General features: G+C 40.9%; 1 protein-coding gene across 1 annotated transcript in view; it reads left to right on the top strand.

The window, feature by feature from the left end:
- Positions 1 to 623: 623 nt before the first annotated feature.
- ZNF804B (zinc finger protein 804B) overlaps positions 624 to 22,902 on the top strand; it is a 236,379-nt gene continuing 214,100 nt past the window's right edge. Inside the window, exon 1 of the mRNA XM_072851500.1 lies at positions 624 to 776. Within this exon, the coding sequence (XP_072707601.1) occupies positions 624 to 776 (153 nt within the window). The remainder of the gene's footprint in view (positions 777 to 22,902) is intronic.

The raw sequence follows: 22,902 nt of genomic DNA, 5'->3' as shown, positions 1-22,902 counted from the left end.
CCGCCGGCGGAGGTGAGGCGAGGCGCGGCGCCGGCTGCAGCGGCGGCACGGGAGGACTGGGGCGGCGAGGGCTTTCCGCGGCGGCCGGCTCCATCCACCACCGAGCCCGGCGGAGGGAAGAGCCATGGGCAGCAGCCGCCGCTCGAGCTGCCGCGGAGAAACTCCCCTCCGGATGTCGGCTGCCGGTGGCCTGGTCTGAGGAGGAGGAGGAGGAGGAGGAGGAGGAGGAGGAGGAGGAGGAGGAGGAGGAGGAGGAGGAGGAGGGAAGGGGCCGTAGCAGCGGCGGACTGTGCAAGTTGCGCTCTGCCCTTCTTCTTCCCGGGCCCGTCTCCTACCCGCGGAGCAGCATGCGGACTGGCCTCCGCGCTCCCTCAGATGTGCTCTGGCTGCCGCCGCTGCTGCCGCCTTCAGTGCATCCTGCTGCTGGCAACGCTAACCCGGGCGCTGGATGAGACGGGAGGGGGGAGATCGCTGCTGCGGTTCCGCCCGCTCCTTCATGCGGGCTTCTGCTCCGGCAGGGGTAGCACCGCCGCCGCCGCCGCCGAGGAGGAGCCGGCCTGCCTTCCCCCCCGCCACCCGCGGGGCTGGGGCGCTCCCCCCGCTCGCCCGCCCGGGGGGCCCGCATGGCGTGCTACCTGGTCATCAGCTCCCGGCACCTCAGCAACGGGCACTACCGCGGCATCAAAGGCGTCTTCAGGGGACCGCTCTGCAAGAAGGGCGCTCGCTCGCCGGTAACTGCCACCTCCTCGCTCCCTCCCTCACTTGCCCCCCGCACGGTAGGAGCGGTGCGGGCGGATGAGTGCGCGCGGGGCCGTGGGTGCCCACGCAGCGGGGCGGCCGGCGCGGCGCGGCCCGCGGGGGGCGGCGTTGGCCCGCCGGGCTCACGGTGCGTGGGCGCCGGCTCGGTCCCCGCTCTGCGGGGCGGCCGGCGTGGGCGCTGCCTCGCCGGGCGGCTCGGAAAAGTTTCTCGGCCGGCGGCTGCCTGCGTGGGGCTGAGGGGACGGGGCTGGGGAGGCGGTGCTGGCTCTCCGCGGGGGGCAGAGGGGTTGCCCTTTAGCCGCGGTTCTCCGTGGGCCGCGTCTCGGGCTCGTGCCGACGGAAAGGTTAATTTCAGACGCTTTGCAGGAAAGTTGGAGGCTGCTAGAGGGGAAGGCGCGGTGTCGGTGTCGGCTCCAGGTGTCGCGGTTTAGTGCCTTGTCCAAGGTTTTGACGCTGCGGAGGAGGGGGAGCGATCGACCTTCTGTTTTCGGCTACAAAGAAAGGAACTTGCGCGTTTGGCTGCGGCGCGTTGTGAACTACCTGTCGAGACCGACATCTAGGCAAAACACGCGTGAAGTTTGGGGAGGTCCTGCGGAGACCAGAGAGCCGTCGAGCTACCGTAGGCGGTCTCTGTGAGTCGCTAAAGGCGTTTCGTAGGGGCGAGCGGGTGTCAGGCTGCGGGCGGGTCGCCGCCGTGCCCCTGCCGCCGCCGGGGCGGAGGGCAGCGAGGACCCGGGGGCAGCCGCCGTGCGGAGGGCGCCCAGGCAGTGCCGGGGCGTTGTAGCCTCCTCTCCGCCTCACGATGGTGGTAGTAGTATCGCAAACGCTTCCGTAGCCGCGGCTGAACTTTCCCTGTCAATGTGCCGGATCTCAATATGTGACATACTGAGGGGTACGGACTGCCGTCCTCCGGACTGGACTTGCGGAGGTTCCAGGGGAGCCTTGATCCCACCACCGGTGGGACTCCCTCCGGCTTCGGCAGTGCCGGGTTGTGCCCTGTAACACACTTGCACCCCGAACACCTTTTGGAAACTGCTTGTGATGACAAAATCTCTGCTTTCGGTTTCTTGACTTTCGATGATGGAAAGTGACAAATATTTCATTACACTTCTAAAATCCCTTCTGTGTCGTACGCCAGCACTCTGATACAGCACCTACAGGTTCTTCCCTTGTACTGCTGTATCCTTCGTGTGCCATATCATACAACTGTGCCGTAGGTATCATCAATCAGACGTTGGCCGAGCTGTGTTTATGTTCTCTGACCCGTGGAGCTGATCCACCCTTGTGTGTGGAAGCTCCCAAAATGCAGGAGATGTTAACTGAGATTTCTGTACAAAATTATAGAGGTACAAAGGAAAAGACCTCAAAGATCTAAAGTGGGAAGAAGCTTGATTGTAAATACTTAATATTTAGTAGAACTTTAACAACTGATGTTCAAGTCGAGGAGTGTCAGAAGTGTCAGAAGATATTACCCTCCAAATAGTGTTATGTTCCAAATCCTTCACTTTCCAACTTCTTCTCTTTCTTTCTAGCTACCTACTGAGTATGCACACTACTCCTCTTGGTCTAAATACTTAATGAAATAAAAGTACTTGTCCAACTCCATTAACAAATCGTCATTTTTAAACATAGTTCTGCTACTGGCTGGGAGTAATTTTTGTTTAAATCAGAGAAAAAGACCAACAAATAATTGTATTGATGTTTCTTATTGCCTCTTACACCTTTAAAGGTGTATTTTTTTTTTTTTTTAAGATTTTGCTTTAAATTGAAGCATCTTATTCTGAAGCCAACTATCTAGGGTTTAGTGGAAAGGAGAAAAAAAATTACAAAGTTGAAAATAACCTGGGGTCTCTTTCACTACATAGAAACATTCTTTCATGTGAGCTTTCCAGAGTTTGAAACATGTAGCAAGAGCACTTTGTATTGCTTTTTGCTAAGATACAACCTCTTGTTTTTGAGATTCACATGACCAGGAGTTGGGATGCTTTACATGGTTTGGGACTATTTCTATAGAAAGGGGTGAATTTTAGTGATCCTTAGCTTTCATTCTGAATTCTTGAGGGAAAACTTTCACTTCTCCACACACATTTCTTTTTTTTTCTTTATTTCCTTTTGCTTTTTTTAGTGGCCAGTCTTTGAAGCTAGTCAGGCTTTTGAGGTTATAGGCTAAGTCCTGTGGAGAGGGAGCGGTGGGCAGCTCATGGGAATAAAGGTACATGATAAATGAGTGTTTTATTAATGCTGGGTAATTGTAGCTCTAGAGCTCTTTTATGTGTTTGATATTTAGCATTTACTACTGTTTTATATACTCAGTTCTCATGTTTTCATATGGGAGTCCAGCTTTTAGGAGAAAAATAAGGGATGTTTAGTTGGCAAAGCAGTTAATAGTTTGCTATTAAATACTGAAAGCAGTGATTCTCTAGAGTAATCTGCATGTGCCTACAAACTTATAACTTTCCAGACCATATCATTCTTGCTCATCAGTGTGTATGAAGTTGGGAACAGTGAACAACAAATGACAACACCTGGATAAATTTTTGCATTATGGATGCAGGAGTCATGCATGGTGAGATTTAGTACTGACTGAGGTAGTAAACTGTTTTAAGTATGAAAAAGATCCCCACACAATGCAAACAAACCCTCCAACTATTTGTATTTTCAGCAAGCTATGAGTTAAACTTGGGACCACTTCTTATACTTAAGAAGGAAGTCTTAAGCAAGTGGCATTTATTTGTATTCCCTGTGCTGTGCTTGTGCTTTTATTTAATACCTCCTGATTGTAACTGCAAAAGATACAGGTTATGTCTTGCAGTCGCTTTTAAAATGCTGAACTTGAAGATTCGATTTTATAGTTTGTACCATTAAACAATGTTGTATTTGTACACTATGAGCTATCTTATGCATGAGTCTACATAGTATTTAATGGATAACATGTACCTTTCTGTATTTAAAGTGTTCCGTATTAACAGACCATGAAATGTCAGTAGACTTAAGGCTATGCTTTAAGAAATGAGAACAGTGGTGAATATTTTAAATACCTTTATCAAATTTCATGGCTATATGAACAAGGATTTTTCAGTCTGGATGTTTCTGTAGTATTTGTTTAGCATACTTTGCTGTTATTGTGTCAGAAACAGTTCTGGTCCTTCTTCCTGGTGTGCAGAGAGACCTTTAGCTGTAGCAGTGCTGAGAAGAACAAGATATGGAGGACTACAAAGATAATGCACTTCATTTGTGCATGTGGATGTGTGGTGGCATGGTCATAAAATCTTTTAAAAATTCTACCTTTCCTTTGCCCACTTCCACACGTTGGAAAAGGGACTAGCCATGAATGCTCTGAAGCTGGGATCTGAAGTTGGTGGTAATGAATTCAGAAAGAGTGGAATTAGAAGCAGTCGCCAGTGAAACATCTATCAACGGTGTTGTGATAGACTTGCACGGGAAATGGAATGCTGAGTTTAAGCATAGTGCCAACATTACTGAGGATAAAGGAGAGTAAGCTGAAGAAGGAAGCTCCTTATTTTAGAGACCTGATTCTGTGCTTTAAGCTTTTTTGTTTTATCTGGAAAGTTACGTTCATGAACATATTATGAGCAAGTTTTCTGTCTCTGAAAATTTCTATTTGATGAAATGCATTATGATACAGAGATATTACATATACTTCAGACTGATGATATTGTCTACAGGATTTTTGAGTCCTGAGTAGATTACGTTGATCAGTGTAGTGGCTTTAGTTTTTGCATTCATGATAGGTATGCTGTAATAGTCACCTGCAGCCAAACCTGCTCAGAGGTTTACTGCCACACCTCACAGGTCTAGCAAAGCACTGAAAGGACTTGGCTGTGAAACTTTCAAAGAAAATCTTCCAGGATACAGCAGAAAATGGTACTGGGAATTCAGCAGATGGCCCCCTTGCTTCTGAATAATTTCTGAGCCAAGGATGTTATTAGGGTGCACTGTTCTGCTTGTGGCTTTTTAAGGTGAGACGTAAACAAAGTCTCATTTACTACTTGTTATTTAAAGATCTCTTTGTATTTTGAAGGAAATAGAAGGCTCAGAAGACCCAGTGCTTAGCCAGTTTCTGACTCGGCTAATTATTTTTCTTCCGTTGTTCCCTGCAGCTTCAGCTGAATACAGTATTTTTCACGTACTTCTCTAAGCTGTTTTCTAATAAGGCTGTCAAGCAGCTGCTCCATTGCACTTAGTGCTTGCCTAATTTCTTTGGGGTCTGGGGGGTGGGATATGCTTACACAGAGCTACCTTTTAAAAAGCACAGCTCTCGCCCTATGTCCAGAGGCTCCGGTAGCTCTAAATAAGTACATTGCAGGTACTTGGAAATAATGACTGTTTTGTTGATACTGACCCACAAGCATGCTGTTCCAGCACTAACACAAGCGTAACCAGGACTGCGTAGCACCTTGTTACTCTCTGTAGCAGATAACAACACTGGGCACTTGGAAACTTCTTAGAAAATTAAAGCATGTTTGAGGACTGAGGGAGCATAAGTAGAGAACAGGAGAGCTATGGCACAAGCAGCTCTCTCCATCTGCCTGAGCCTAATGGGGAAATGCTAGCACAACCGAGTCTGCCACAAAGAATGCCAGTTTTGTGTTTGCCACCAGTGAGGAGAGACGTGTGCCAAGCACAGTTGTCAGAAAGCAATTTAAAGGCTAGACATGGTGAATGTGTATCATGTGAAATGTGGTCTAGGTGGCAGCAGGTTAAAAGGAGGATCCACCATATATCTGGGTGAATAGCTGGAAGACCAAATAACTCATGAGTTTCTGATCATAAGCGAGTTATCCCTCAGCACTGTGGCTGTACCCTCAACAGCATTGAAAGCAGAGAGGAAGGGTATGCTCTAGGCATTACCAAAGAAAAGGCATGGGAAGTAAAATGTCAGTTAAGAAATATAGTATAAAGGGACCAATAATGAACCAGCAGCTTCAATAAATAATCTGGTTTGGGTAGTTTCTGTGAAAGGAAAGGGGGAAAAAACCCAACTGTGCTAGCAAAATAATGTAGAAAGAAAAAGAGGGAGAAATAGGAAAGAAAATGGAAAGTGGTACTTTCACTTTTCTGTGCCAGAAGTCTCTGGCAGCTGCCCCCAGCAGAAGTGGCCACCTGCCAGGGGGGATCCTGCATGCTCTGCTGAAAGCATGGAGCTGGCTTACCAAGGTACCTGCCTTACACAAACTAAGGGAAGGCACTCCTGCTTAACTATTTCTAATCACATTGATTCTGGGCACTTCATGTTTCAGAGTGGGCTGAGTGTTTTTCCTACGGACCCTAATGCCTCCACCGTGCTGGAGAATACGAGCATTCACACAGCCCACACTCAACCTTACAGTGACCGTATTTCCTGATTTTGTTGTTCCTGTTACTGTGCTTTCTGTGCATTTCTGCAACACGTGAGAGAGGGAAAGAACTTTCAGAAAATATGAATGTGTTTTTAGCCACATGTAGCCTTGCTGCTCATGTCTTGTATTAAACCTGGTTTTGTGGTATGTATCACTTTTGAGCATATTTTGTTTCTAATTCAGTCAGTGGGTAGCACTTTGTATATAGCATTGCAATTAAATTTAATAATCTTCAACCAATTTCTGCTGGGGCCATTTCCTTCACCCACAATTAGCAGTAATGTTAAACAGGTGCTTTATGTTTGATAGTGCCTTTTCAGCATTCTAATATTTTTATTGGTCCCTCAGTTGAGTTCTTAAAACCAGATCGATTTCTCTCTTATTTTGCATGTGGCAATGCTTGTTTGTCCATTGCTTCCAGAGTTATTGCTGTTACCTCCATTTGCATTCTTGCTTTCAGTTCATACTCATTTCACTCACCCAGAGTGTAGCAGTTCAGGGTTTTTTTTTTTTATTCTGCGCTGTGTACAAGTTTGAAAATGGATGTAGAGACCTAGTGTTTGTGAAACAGGTGCTCCCTCGGATAGTGGGTTGAGCTGTTAGCCAGGCTCGAAGCATCAAAGGCTGTTCCTCTGCCTGTTCCTGCCCTGCTTTCTGGACTCCTGCCCGCACGTGCTGTCCATGGTAAGCGCTCGCTTGCCTGCTCTGGGGAGGATGCTCCAGCTCCTTCCTCTGGCTAAATGAATGTTTTGTTTTGGCCACTTAATGACTAAATACAGTGAATAACTTTGTTTATGCAAATATTTTCATTTGAGATTAGATTCCTTGCACAAAAACTGAGGTCAAAAGAATCTCATAATCTGGATCTACTTATTCCCTGCCAAAAAGGATTTGCAAGAGCTCCCTGCAAAAGGTTGCTAAATGGAGAAGAAAAAGAAAGCTTTTAAAGACTGGCCAGAGTGTAAGCATTTTTTTTTTTTCTACTTGGGTTTCCCTGGTGGACTGTATAGCCTTTGGCTACAAGGCTTGGGGCTTTTTTGGTTTGGGGGTTTTTTTTGGGCATTTAACACCAAGAACCTTTGTTAAGTCTTTTTATTACATCTAGACTGATTACTTTAGAAGACTTAAGTCATCATTACCTGCAAATGTCATTTTTTGCACTTGTATTAGGAAATCTATGGGGTATATTAAGAAGAGTGTGGAAGAATATTCCCCTGGGGAAAATGTTGATTTTTCTGTGGAAAAAAATAGAGATTCAAGATGTTTTATCTGCCTGCTGAAATACTGTTATTTTAAAATGGCACTGTAGTACACTGTGAGAGATTTAGTTTTACCGCTTTATGTGTCTATACACCTGTAGAAGCCTGGCTTCTTACATGGACATATCTTCCATGATGCCCTCAAGGTCTTAACTCTGGAATACAGTGCATCACACTTGTTACAACACACAGCAGAAGCTGTAATCCTTCTTTTAGAGCTAAAGATTTAGGATCTTACTGTGAAAGTTTTTTATACCTACAACAGTAAAAAAAAAAATAAATCATGGATCAGGGATAATTTATGTAAAAGGTCAAATTATGTTTATTACAGGGTCAAGTCAATGTCAAAGAGAAGTACAGATGCACACATGCGCCTGCAGGAACCAGAATTCCCAACCTAACATGCAGTACCATTAAAATCCAGCTTGTTCCTCCAAGGAATTAAGCAGTCTTCACTGGGGAAAACCAGTCATTTTGCAAACATATGTGCATGCAGAAGTCCATGCATGCAAACATTTCTGAATAGCAATAAGAAGATCCTTTAAAAGAGCTTTTTAGCATTCACATCAACAGTTGCAAACACTGTTTTTTCAATATTCAACCAGCTCTGCTGTTAGCCTTTGAACCTTCAAAACTCTGAATGAACAGTATTAAAATAACTTGATTTATGATGATAATCTGCATAGATGATACCAGAGGCAGCTACTGTAATATTAGAGCTAGATATCCAGAGTTCACTCCTGCATTTCTGTATTTTATGTGGGCACATATCACTGCTTGTCTTGTACAATCAACTACTGTGCATGAGTAACAAGATTTGTCATGGGGTATGTACACATGCCTGAAAATGCTGTTCACTGCTCAGAATGTATTGTTCTGTACCCAGTCGTAAGACACTTTAATGACAGCTTTTTGTTTTTTTTATACTAGACTAAATTTATGTGCATACTGGATAAGATGTAAACATCATCATCAAAATTTTGTCCCAGTTTCATAGTTATGCATAATGATAATTGGCAAGCTGGTTCAAGTAAAGAAATAGAACCATTGCTGGGAGATTGCATGCAGCTTTGAAACAATTCATACATTAATCAACTCTAGTTGATAACAATTTCTCAATTGATGTTTTCCCTGGAACACATTCTAAAACAGATTTAGTGCATTTGTGTCAACAGAAATATTCTATCTATATTCTGCTCAGACTGAACTGGAGAGATGTATTTGGTGTTGTTGAGAAAATTCTCAGTTGTAATCGGCTGTAAATCTGCAGCCTGCATTTCCAACTTAGATTGTAACATGTTAGGAAGGCTTGTGAAACTAGATTAGAAAGTGTACGGACAGAACTTCCTAAAATACACCCTTTGATAGCAAAATATTTGGTAGATGGGATTTTTGGGTTAAAATTACAAATGAAATCTGTACAAATACTATGATCAGAGGGTCTGCTAGAAATGCAAACTCTTATAGTTATTAAGCTGTTCTATGTATTTTTTATTTTCAAAGAAAAGTTTCAATATTCAGATTTTTATAATTCTAAATTTAGTAGTTTTTTGTCGGTTTCAGAATTGATCAGTACAAATTATTTGTCTATACTAATCTTCATTTTTCTGTGCTAATCATTACATCTTCAGTGGAAGTATGCGTTTCTGTCAGGTGTGAAAAGCTCTGACCACAGATTTTTTTTTTGGGGGGGGGGGGGTGTCTAAGAAGGAGCAAAAGGTGTATATTCATGCCACCCTATGTTAGAGACTGGAAAACCGAGTTCAAATCTTGATACGTTGAGCCTGTTCTTGAGCCCTTGTCAGTGATTACAAGAAGCTTCTGGTGATGCATTACAGGTTGACAGGGAAAGAATCTGCAGCGATCCTCACATTGGTTCCTTGGCGAATATTGAGGTCCAAATGCTAGATAAGGCAGGCAATCGGTGGACTGGATAATAATAAGGGTTTCTCTGTGTGGGAAAGGCACTGCTTACTTCCAGATGCTGCTCTGACTGCTCCACTATGCTGGAAGGCATTACAGTGTAGGAACAGAATATCCAGGATGGCCACAACCTGCATGGCCACAGGTCTGTGCCAAACTGCAGCTGAGAGGCATACTCATCATCTCAACGCAGGGAGTGGCTGCCTGGTCTGTTGAGCACCAGATCAGAAATTGTCACATAGCTATTGAGAACTTGTTTAGAAAATAAAATTAAAAAACAGTCATGTAGGTCCCCATAGAGCAAAAGACAAAAGCTCAAAATGTGATGTGCATGCACGTAGTTTGTGCGTACCAAATAATAAATACACATCCCATAAATGTCACTGAGTACATATGCAGCTTCTCCTAGCTTGCTTCACTTTAAAGAAAAGATAGCAAAACCTATGTGAAAAAGTAGTTTAGTGAGCCAAATGAAGAAAGATTAGGTTGTTACTATATACAAAGATTTCAAATTTTCATTGGAATGATAAATATATCCTTGGCTATTCAGTAATGTAAGGAAGGCTGAGCAATGTTGGAGACAGTGATTTACTGACAAAATAAACAGCACTTTTAAAAAGTTCTGTTTCTGGGAGTAAGTGATAAATTTTTGTGGTTACTAATAATCAATAGAAAAATCACAGATGTTTGCTCTTTGATGCAGACATTGTATTCCTATACTATAAAACAAAAATGACATTGAAATAAGTGTTGAATATGTAAACTTGCTGGTTTTATATTTTGTTCGTCTCTTCTGCTGAAGACCTGTTTATCACCAGTGTATTATATACCATGTGGAACAGGAGTTTTTTATTTGGTATATACTGTGCAATATATGTGGTTTATTGCTTAGCATTATAATAAGCATATTTTAGAAGTTAAACTTCAAAAAATACAGATGCAACGTTGTGGTTATTTATCTCAGAAATTAACCCTCCCCTCAACATAAACAAAAAATGGTCTCTAAATTTATTCCCTAGAGGACAGGTCTTATTTGAAAATGATAACACTTGGTGGAGAAAGATACGCCTTTCATTTTGGGTAGGTTAATAAATCTGTGCAGCACAGGTTTAGAGCTCTCTTCCTATTATTGGGGAACAAGTTTTCATTCTGTGAAGTTTAAAAAAAAAAAGAGTATTGACAGCATTGGGCTTTTTATTATATAAAGCAGATGTGATGGCTGAAATAGAAGTTTGTATCCATATGCCATGTTGTGACTTCTAATGGGGAAAGGAAAATAGAGCAAATAAATTTGGGTTGTTTTTTTTTTTTCAGTTTCTTTTTTGACAGCTGTCTACTAGCCTGGGTATCTATTCATAATATTATTTCTTCACCTTAAAGAATCACTGACATTGTAGGTGATTGAATTTGATATCTGTGGGTTGTGGGATCAGCCTTTAAATGTTTATGTTGATTTGCATACATGACAACTTTCATTAGCAGAGATCATTATAAACAGCAAATTAGAAGAAGTTAAAAAAATGGTTTCCTTGAAAGGGGTTTAAACAAGTTTACAGAATGACTTAACAGAGCCTGCATAATCTTCACAGTCAATAAAACCAAAGGCAGAGAAAGCAAAAATGTTTTGTTTCCACTGTCTCTTCTTGAAGACTCACTCTTTAAGCTATAGCAAATGAGGCTTATTAGGTATGTACACTTAGAAATATTCCAGTAGAAAAACAGTTTTCAAGGCTTTTCTTTTTAAATCTGGAGTTAATCTGTAAACTTAATGAGGACCTTGAACGCCTTTTCCCTCTACCCAAATACAGTTGCTCTTATCCCAAGGTTTTGCCAAAATACGTCTAATTGCAGTAATACTGCCTTCATGACACTCTGACTAGCACTGTCTGAAGAATAAAATCCTGATTAAAAACTACTTGAAATATGTATTTTTAGAAACTATTTTAACTACTGTGATTTATCATTATACCAAGCAATACTATAACCTTGGATAATTCCAAAGAAATCCCAAATCAACCAACAACCCAAACCATCCCAAACCATGCCCCCAAACATAGCAAAATAATCAGAGTTAGCAGGTGAGATCACCATGACTGTGATGAATCACTGGCAGCCTTTCTTCCTGTGTCCACTCAGGTAAAGTTCAGATCTTGACCTTCCACTTGCCTGGGAGCCGTTATAGAAATCCTAATTGGCTTCCTGATTGCCTGTTAAGAATAATAACTGATTAAGTAATTGTTGCACCTTACGCTGAAGAGTTTTAAATGCATAAAGCATTCTGAGCTGTCTCCGTACAATAAAAGGTATGGCTGCTCATGTTATATAAAAGAAAATCTGTTCTTTTCTATCATTGTTATGTACATACTTAGCTATGTTTATACTTCTAACCTCTGGCTAATAAGGATGGCAACTGTAGGCATTAGACAGCCTTAAAAAGATTGATGCTTTTGATTACAGCAAGTATGCTGTATAGGAGAAATTGTAGGGTTCAAATCTCTTACAGAGTTAAAAAGGATATGTGGTATCTGAAGAAACATAGAGGTGTCAATTTTCTACTTGATGGTACTAATATATTTTGATAAGATCTGCATATTAAGAATGAGCTCTCAAGTACAGTGATTTAGTACTGCAATTGTACACTGTACTTCACAGTGAGTAGAACAAACAATAAAAATGTGAATCCTTGCCTCTGCTCTGAAGGACAGTGAACAAAGACATGTAGGCATTACAGCTGGCAGGCATGGAGAGGACTTGGTTTTCAGAAGTGACTGGAAAGAGGAAAGGAAGGGGGATAGTAAATGTGAACAGGGAGGTTAATTGCAAAGTAAATGAGTTTGCTACAGAAAGCGCTGAGGCTCAGATCCTCAAAGGCTATGTGTGTATTAGTAAACACCAGGGAATGTGCCAGGCACTGGAGCTTAATCAGCTAAACTATGAAATTATGAGCATTGTTTCTAGTATGCTTGTGGTGTCGACCAAGTAGCACTGTCCCAAACATTTCTTGGGGAGGGTTTGGGAACTAGGATAGGGCAGGGACCATTACCATCATGCAGTTTCCATTCCAAGAGAGTTTAACAGCACTGACTTGGGCTGCTCAGTAAAGGCAGGTAAAAGCCTCCTTTTTTTATCAGGCTTTGAAATCACAGAATCAGAATCACAGAATCACAGAATCGTATAGGTTGGAAAAGACCTTTAAGATCGAGTCCAACCGTAAACCTAACACTACCAAGACCACCACTATACCATGTCCCTAAGCACCTCATCCAAATGTCTTTTAAATACCTCCAGGGATGGTGACTCAACCACTTCCCTGGGCAGCCTGTTCCAATGCTTGATAACCTTTTCGGTGAAGTAAAATTTTCTAATATCCAGTCTAAACCTCCCCTGGCGCAACTTGAGGCCATTTCCTCTCATCCTATCATTTGTTACCTGGGAGAAGAGACTGACCCCCACCTCGCTACAACCTCCTTTCAGGTAGTTGTAGAGAGCGATAAGGTCTCCCCTCAGCCTCCTTTTCTCCAGACTAAACAACCCCAGTTCCCTCAGCCTCTCCTCATCAGACTTGTTCTCCAAACCCTTCACCAGCTTCCTTGCCCTTCTCTGGACACACTCCAGCACCTCAATGTCTCTATTGTATTGTGTGTGGGGGGGAATCCCTCCCCTGTATGGAACTCCAAACCACCTACTGGGAACATTGCCCATCTGCTGTTGTTCCCCAAGCTATAACTGGGCATTTAGAGAATGGTGGGTGCCATAAGTCAAAATTGTGCTGGGGAGCATTGTAAAAACCCCGATGTTGACAGTTGTGTACTAGTGCTTGAGCCCATGTCCTGGCTCTGTTTAGTTACTAGAATAAATGTAACTTGGGCTCCAGCTCCATTAAGGATATACAGAAGACAGGACTGTATCTTAGAGTGTGTTGGGACATCCAAAGGTTGAAGGGTAGTGGCTGGATCTCCTGACAGCAATCTGGTGGGTGGATCAGACGGAGCGGCTGGATTTCCTCACAAATACCATTACAAATCTGTCTCATGCTCCTGACAAGAGGAGTCCCAGTAAATGTGATATGCATATGCTGACTGAATGAGAGAAAGCTCAGCTTCACCACTTGGGCAACAAACTTCAAAGATAAAGAGCAGGTGAGAGGATATTGGTGAATCATAATGAGCTTCTTGGAGTGCTTTCTGTAGTTCCTTCAAGAATCCTTAAAATTCACAGGAAGCAGAAGTGCCCAGTGACTGTTCAGGGCAGGATTTTAGCTTGTGTAAATCAATGTATTTAATTGATTATGTTTTCCAAGGCTGATTTATGCTAGTGTGGTTCTGGTCCTCAGATTTTATTTAGATTTTTAAATCTGGCTAAAGTTAGTGAATACTAGTTTCTAGGACCTCCAGGGTTGAGGCATCACTGTGATTCAGTCACAGAATTTCAATTAGAATGGAAATGCAACTATGCTCCAAAAATGAGACCTTGTGTATTTTTGCTGGACTCTATACAGTGACTGTCTTATCTGTACTACTGAAACACAAACAATGCTGGTTAATTACAAACCATGCTGCTATAGCATATATATTCATACAGTAAGTATAACACCTTTCTTGTTATGGAGCACCTCTTTGATTTGCACGCTTCCCTGAGTGTGCAAATCAAACTTCCCACAGTTTGACTCAGAACTTGCTTCCACATTCCTCATCCTCATAGCAGACAGATGTTCTTTAAGAAGGACAATTCTGGGGTTATTCACTGTGGGATGGTGTTATACTACACATTTTAGATGCTCATCATAGTAACATCAGTGCCACTTGCCTTCAGGATCCAGATTTCTGGTTGGAAAAAATCAGATCTAAGTAAAAGACACACATAAAGCACTTTTTATCTTTCCAGCAGAGAAAAATCTCCACAGAAGTCAGTCGCAACTTTTGCTGGATTAGAAATGCAGAGCAGTGTGTTTTTGAGATATGAATTAGTGATCAGACTTAATATCCCAATGTTACTTAATATTAATCTCTAACCTAGTGTTATCTTAATATCTGAATATTAAGCTAATATCCTGTTCCCTGCTGTTACAATTTTTGTGCATAAGTGAGTGAGTGACTAGGCCAGTTAACACCAGCTGTTGATGTAGCAAAGTGATTCACTTCCTATGGAGGACAAGTGTCATATTCAGGTTTCTTTTGGAATCTAATGCACAATATTTTATTAAAAATATAAGATGGATTTTCTGGGTTTGTATATTTAGCTGCCCTGTTAGGGATTTCTGTTTGTTTCTTTTCCTCTTAGATTATGGTGTTGCCATGCTGGTTATTTCCTCTAACATAATACATACCAGAAACTTGGCAACAGTCATTATCTGTAAGGCTGCTCAAGGAGGAATCCTGCTCTTTAATGACTTCAGTGGGATCCTGTCCTTGGATGAAATAGGAGGGCTGCCATTTATTTCCACATAAGATATTCTCTCTTCACAAGAGCAGAGGGTCACTCTGCTGTTTCAGTTCTGTAGGTGAGTACACACCAGGGATGCTGTGGGGATCTGGGTGACTGCAGGTCACTGAGTATTGGGAAACTTTTGAGCTTGGTGCTTTGCTGGACAAAAGGGATTCACCTTTGGGTAGTCTTATTCCTTCATGTTATTGACGCCACCATTAGGCAAGTGAGAGATGGAGGTATCTTGCTTTATTATCTGGAGCTAGTAAGTATTTCCATTGTGATACTAAGTGATGATCTGATGAGTCTGGAAAATTACTACTAGAAAACTAAGTCTGGAAAAATGACATCTATGGGAATGCCAGAGGTTTTGTGAGGCTGCTTCAGTTTCTCTAACTGGGGTGGATATATATGGTAACTCTGCTGGCCCTCCTCTTGGTATGTCTGCTAGCAGCGCTACCCTATGTGCACTGTGGTACCTACTAGTCACTGCTCGCTCTGTCTCTGTCCAAAAGTTCAGGAGGAAACTTGCAAGAGAACACGCAAGATGGGGCTGTGAAGGGGTGGGTTGTTCCTCCTGCCTTTCTGAGATGCACCTGGAGTTCATTACGGTTCAGCAGGCTGCGGGTGATGTGGAGAACTGCCTTGGGATGATGAAAGGGACAGAAAAAAAGGGGAAGCTAAATATGGGAAAATACATGTTTTTTCCATTGGTTTTGTTTTCATACTGATAGCATGCTAGAGAAAAGGTATTCATCCATGACCAAAGGTCTGCAATGTAACAGTACATCTAAAATAGTTGACACAAAGAAGTAAAAGCTTTGGAAAACAGAATTTTGGCAATTGTGTTTGAGGATATTTTTGCGCTCTCTGTAGCTGGTTAATGAACTTAGTCTGCAACTGCAGGTGGAAATGGACTCAGCTCTCTCTCTGTGATATTTAGCCTACTGGCACTGATTTAATCCCACCCCCAAAACAACTGAAACACGGATGCAGGTTACAGAGGATTTTAGTTAATTTATGTGTAGTTAATCTGGATGTATGTATGGGTTACAGGCAATGTAATGAAAGAAGGGTTGGTTTTAGTATGCAGATAAGTGAAATGCCTCCCTTGCATGACTGTAATTCCAGTGTTTTTATTAGTGTGTGTAACTATAAACTGTTGCTCTGTTAGCGCACTGAGTGTATTTATCACAAACTAAAAGTCTGAGAAAATGCAGCCTTTGTCAGGAAAAAATGAAGAGTTCCCCTCTTCAGGTATGGTGCTGAGAATGATTTTGCGTAAAGGAGGGAATGAATCAATAGCTTTTTCAGTTGCAGGAGCACAACTTTTCATGGTAGATATGTCCCTAGGAAGCGTAGTTTTTAGGCAGGCATGTGCAATAATTTATGTCTGAGCCATTTGTTAATATTGGCAAAGCATCACAGGTGCTCTGAGTGCTTATGGCAGGCTGGGGAGAAGAATGCAGCAGCAGGTTGCTGCTTCATCCCCGCACCAAGGGCTGGCATTTGTACACAGCGAGAGGTTGGAAAGGTACATTATTTTCCCCTGTAACTAGCCCAGGAATTAATCTGTGCTTCTCATAGTCATTTCAAGGAGTTTTACTGAGCTTGGCTTTCATGATTTTCAGCAAAATCCTTTGTAAAAATGTTTATAGAAAATCCTGTCTCCCATGCAATTACACTGCCATATGCAGTGGCACATCTTACTCATTCTTTGAACATTTTATGCTCCCAGGGGGATTTAAGAATAAATACTACCATAGAGTACAACATTAACATATCAAATTAATTTTGTGTTATACACACACAGTGATGGATAATGTCAATTCAGGGCTTGATCCTGCATATGCTGAAGTTGAGAAGATTTCTTGGTGTTATTTTGGTTTATGATTGGCACATAAAGGTCTTGATTTTTTTCTAGTTGTATAAAAACTCATGTTATTACATAAAAATAGGCATAGCGTATTAACAAGAAACAATGGCAAATAAAGAATACATTAGGTTCTTCTATAAGGAATACAATAACAAATTTCTACCAACATTTTTGTTTTTCATGAAGAACAAATACATTTGCAGTCCTATAATTATTTTCTGAAGCAGAAAGTCAGTCATTACTGTCAGATCATTATATCATCTGTATTAGAAAGTGGTAATTGGGGATTACAAACAGTTTCTATCAGGTTTGGCTTGGCAGCAAACAAGGTTAACATAAGTGGTCATATAGCTGAATTCATTTTAAATGATCTTTAAGGTTGAGATGTTAAGGTTGAAATGCCTTTAAAGTAAGCTAAATGCTGCTTGTGTTTGGAATGTGATCTGATGTATAATTAGGTTTCTCTTATGGCAAGGTTAGAAGTTGTAACCCAGTGTTCAGAATCAACAGCAGAAATGTGTCTTTTTAAAGTTTAGAAATGTATAAAACTTAATATAAGCTGATTTTAAAGATTTATATGCATCTAATGGTGTGGGTATGGAAGATACTGTATTTTAAGCAAAGAAAATTTTGGATTACGCAGGATATTGTAAGTGACATGAGTTCATACTCTGGGCGGTGGGGCTGTCAAAGAATGTGAATTTGAGCAGTTGGTATCCTTATATATTAAAAATAAGTATGTAGAGAAATTTATTAGGGTGAAGGACTGTGTTTAAGACTTAGGATACCCAACACTATCCATTATAGTGTTTTTAAAAACTGTCATACTTTTGTTAATATTTTGTCATTATTCAAAACTGAACAAGCTTAACACATTGCAGAGGCTGGTTAATTAATTTATTTAGATTTTTTGTGACAAATAATTGACTGTTTCTCTTTCCCCTGAATACAGAGATTTTTGCGACTAGGTTTTTTTTTTTCTCTCAAAAGAAGAAAGGATCAAAATGATGGCAGTGTTAGACAGCTCAAAATTTAGGCCAGCATCTTTTGGCTGTTTTGGAAATACAGTGTTGCTGTGTTCTCTCTTGAAGGGAAAACAATATCTTTTTCACATGCACAATGACTTCCCATGCTAAGTCAGCTTGAATTAAAGTTGCTGAATGTTCTATGGCAGAAAGAGCTTTGAACCTAAATTTGATTTTAGCCTTCCTCGCTGAGGTCTGAGGACAGGAGGAGGAATGTGTAGTGTTTTCACAGAATACTGGAAATCTTGTGGACATCCAACCACCTCCCTTTCCCTCTGTTTTATGTGTTAATTTGGTAAAATACATTCAGCAAGCCTGGAGAAGGGAAGGACAGAAGAAAAGGAAGGTTGTAATGCATGCTGTATAATGGAATGCTTTCCTTGCTTCCATTATGTGTCCCTGGTTGTTCCTAGAAATCTATGATGTGCTTTGCTCTTACTACTGTATGATGGCTCAGTCCAGAGTGTGCACACATGGTGAGGCAGCTAAACAGAGAAGGGCAAAGAGCAGAAGGTGAGGAAAGGGAGGTGCAAGGAGGCAAAGGTGACTGTGGCCCCTTCCTCCAAGAAGCACCCTGTGCAGACAGGGCTGTGTGACGCAGCAGCAGCAGCTGCAGTAATTGTGAAGCTCCTCCATTAATCTTGAAGGGAAGTGGTGCAAGTAAGAGGCAAATTGAGGGGGTAGTTTGCTTCCTCATTATGAACTGGTTGCAGAAAGGAAAGGGACACTCCTTGAAGTCGGGGGAGATTAATGCATATGTGCATGTAGACTCTTTACATGAACCAGTTTCTAAGCCACAATATGTAAGTATTGCTGCCATCTTTACAAGATATGTAAGTAGAGAAAGGAAAGTACATTTTCACTAAAGCTGGAGAAGATGTGACCTAGTATTCTCCTGATAAAATGTTATACTGTTATTGGAGAGGGAAGGAATGTGTGTGGGGAAATGCATGTGTAAATTAAAAATGTATATTACATTTCTATAAATTCATTTTATGTTAATATTAACAAGACTAATAATTTCTCACATTAATATATGAGAACAGTGTCAGTAATTTTTGCTTGGGTCCAGTGACAGCATACCTATATACTTCACTTGACACATCTTGGCTCTGAAAATTTTAATGAGATTTCTTTCTTTTCCAATCTATGAAACTGTCTGCACCACTGTCTAGCTGGTACCTGACTTTAGAAAAAAATAATAATACATTGACCTTGTTAATGAAGGAGAAAATTCTAGCAGAAATTAGGTGGTAGTCATCTGTATCAAGCTCAGGATAGTCTAAATGGCAGGCCACTGATATCTTTATGTATTATTCAAAATAAGTAGTGCGAGCAGTCAGTCTCACATCAGCTGCTTTGAATTTACAAGGTGAGGCGCAGTCCCAGGCTGGGGCCACACAACCTCTCTCCTCACGGGTCTGTGCTTGAACTCAGGAGCTGGAGTCGCAGGTGGGACTCACTTGTACAGGTGCATTTAACAGCAAGCATCTTTGAGCAGCTTGCTGTCTGAGCTAGTACGGAGGGGTGGCATGTGATTGTTCCTGACCATATTTTATGTTATTTAGAAAAAAAATAATCCACTGTCTCTTAAGCAATGGGCAAAAGAGAAAGTGATTCGATTGTGCAGTGTTTGCTTCAGAATAAATGAGTAAATTGCATTAAGGAAACTCCCTCTAATCAGAATTACCTCTTTCAAGAAATTATGTTAATAAGCATAAGTAAGAATAACAAAATTTGCGTGTTGGTTTCTAGGACCACAAAGAATACAGATGGTTTTATTTACAGTTTCTGGTTTTGTAAAATCTACCATAATAATTTTTTTGTTGTGATAGGCTATACTTTATTTCTTCACCAAAACAGTAAAAAAGAATGAGAATAAATATTAATGGGTATTACTACATGTAAATGGGTTATTCTTGTAATGCTACATGACACCTATCCTGGAAATGAAGGGACAGGGGTATATTTGCTAGCGTGGTGGCCTTAATTCTGTCACTTATAATGATAGGAAAGATAATGAAAACTACGTATTGAAGACAGCTCACAAAAATGACAAGTGAGAGCAAATAGGTGACACATTGGGAAGGAGAATTCCTGGTGGTTAGAGATGACAGAGGAGGTCTTATGTGCGCTATCTATTGTGGCTCTGTGCCTGCCTGCTGGATAACTTTAGCAATTCAATTAACCAATATGAGCCCATGTTTCATCATCTATAAAAGGTAGATAATACTTACCCACCTCACAGCATCTTAATAATTGATTTTTGTAAAGTGCTTTGTGGTTCTCAGATGGAAGGCACTATACAAGTGTCAAGTATTATTATTATTGCTACTAGTAGTAGTAACAGCACTTGGCATTTATACTGCTCTTCTTACTATACTGCTCATCTATACTTCACAATGCTTTAACATTAAGTAAGTAATGCATTCCTGCAGTGCCTCTGTGAAGTAGATACCTATGTACTTTTAGAGATGAAGAAATTCAACAATCATCTAGCTTTTCCAGTTTCATGGTGGTCATAAGATTTAAAAAAAAAAAAAAAAGTGAAAAAAATTCCTAAAGTACAAACTTCTGTGTGATGATTAGAGCACTTGTGGGAGGTTGTAGATTAGGTTTGGAGTTTGGTCACGGTTAGAAGGACACAGAACATGGCGCTCACAATTTCTGGACAAGTGCTTTTACCATTGAACTTTGTAAAAGCCTTCCTCCTCTAGCTGTGTTTCTGAATGCAAAAGCCTAACAATGTTGCTGTGTGTTTATCATGCTCTGACCAAGCCTGTTCTTCCAGGCACTTCTGAGCAATTGTACCTGGTTTTGGCAAAGCCGGGGGGGAGCTCAGCCAAGAGGTCAGTGCGGGCTAGCGGGGAGTCCTCGGCATGCTCAGAACTCTTGGCGCTGCCTAATCTACAACCTAATATAATCTACAGCCTAATATACAACCTCCCACAAGTGCTCTAATCATCACACAGATGTTTGTACTGGGAAATCTGTAAGTAAATGTTTCGTCTTTGTGTCCTAGACATTAATGGTTATCAATAGCAGCAGGCTGCTGAAGTCAGTTTAAGTGGCAAGAACGCTTTACATGAAAACGGTAATGGGTAAAAACAGATTGAATTTGAAATTCAGTGCAGGCACATGCTTCAGGCTTGCCTGAGAGGTGAGCTGCCTAGAGACCTCTGCGTTGCTCAAGATGGTGAAAAACTGGAAAATGACTAATCACAAAGCTGGTTAAATGTGCAACAGGCAGCCTTGGGTTCTGTATTAAGACAGTCTTTTTGCTTTCTGCAGACTGGCAGTTACAGGAAGGCTCCAAGAATTAATGAAGTATTATCCATAGAAATCATAATATAGGCATAAACAGCAAGACTGTCTTGTGCCCCATACGTACTCTGCATCTTCCTGCTTCCTTGCCTTAGCTCGCCAGCAGAACAGCTCCATCCACTTGTACTGCCACAGGATTTGACTTTCTGCTTCAGAAAAGGATATTTCTGTAACAGGTGATTTTCACATACTGTCTATACCTAGTTTGAAGGATACTATCTCAATATCTTATTGCACCTTTTGAAAATAAGATTCAGTCCACAAGCATTAACTGAATCAATAGGATTACTTGCACATTAGGTTTAACGGTTAAAGCATTACTTAGAAGCACATAGTCAATGCAATAAATCATTAGTTTTGATATAATCCCCATTTCTACTTTTAACGTTCTCCATAATTTCTTTTTTGGACAAATTATCCCCTGTCTTTAAATCAGCTATACGCAAAAATGTTTTTTAAACACACTTTAAAACATCTTTTTTGCATATAGATAAAAATTATCTGAGTTATAAAATAGCATGCAAGTGTCCTCATTTAAATGAAATTTCACTTTCAAGCTTGTGCAATAGGAGATTTTAAAATTTCCTGTCTATATGGACATACAATGTCAAGGTGTGTCATTAAACTACAGAAAATTGTGTTTAATATTTTCCTGAGGCCACAAAAGAGGTTTTAAAACTTGTTTAATTATCTTAAACCTCCTTTCAGGTTTAAACTTTTGAGGGCAGTTTGGTGCATTAGAAGATCCCATTTTATGGAGTTAGGTGAAAGGTAGCTGCACCAGGACATATTTCTATGGCTATATTCTGTGGGGGTTTTTATTTATTTTTTAATATGATGACTCCTCCATATTATCCAAGGAAGTTCAATTAAGGCACATATTTCTGGGTAATTATTTTTAAAATGTACACCTTGAAGGAAACCTCATGCAGGCAAGACTTTAACATATGAGTGTTGGTAGTCATCTGAATGTTGAATTTTGTATTTTTGGTTTTAAGTTGTGTAAGATTTTGGGGCAGCTTTTAATTTACTATATAATAAAGATAATTTGGCTTTTGCTTGTAATACAATTCCTAATTTAGTTCATCATCTTTCTCTAGCTTAACCAACAGTGTATCTACCTTATATTGATGGAGTCTGAGTGCTTCCTAGGAGAAAAAAAATGTGGCTGTGATGTTCTGTATCTTTTTCCTTTCCAGCAAGACTTGAAACAGGGACTCACTGATCACTTAAAAAAAATAATTGCTGAATAGACAGAATATTGAATGCTACGAATAAGGAAAGTTCTTTGTGCCAAATTGCCTAGACCTTACAGATAGGATATTTGGTGGTTATTGGGTTCTTAGAAATGAACAGATGTCTAGATAGAAAATACGTGTCCAGAATCTCACCTTGGCGCTTCCAGGTTGATACCCGTGTAGCCCTGTTGATGTCACTGCTGTTTTTCAATAATACTATGACTATCTCTTCAGTTTGGAGAGTGTGCCTTGCACCTTACTGATATAACTTACATCAGGGTATTGTTACCTGTCTTTTAATCTGGCGTACTTATGCCTGTGTAGCATGTGAATGAATATGGGGTGATGCCGCTGTACCATCGTAGTGGGCATTTTTCCATTTTCCAGCATCTCAGATTTGAAATATTGTAATCCATGAATGAGGTTATTTGGAGAGGTTACATCTTTGTGTAAGACAACTGGTATTTAAAATGTAAACTTTAAAGAATTCTAGTGCATTGTGTAACTACGTAAAATAGGTGGTTTCTGGGGTCTACATTTGGCTTGCCTGAAGGGTAGCCCACATGTTGTTTCTATTTTACTGTAGCTTTGTCCATCCTACAGCTGTGGCTGTGCTTGTAATGATAATCAGGAATTCCATCAAGATGCTTAATTTTTTTCACCCATGGTGAAGAATATCTAGAACCCCGAAAATGTGGCAATAGTCACAGAGCT

The sequence above is a fragment of the Ciconia boyciana genome, chromosome 2 (assembly GCF_034638445.1).
Source record: "Ciconia boyciana chromosome 2, ASM3463844v1, whole genome shotgun sequence".
In the NCBI taxonomy this organism is placed as follows: Eukaryota; Metazoa; Chordata; class Aves; order Ciconiiformes; family Ciconiidae; genus Ciconia; species Ciconia boyciana.
This window is presented reverse-complemented; position numbering and strand designations above follow the sequence as displayed.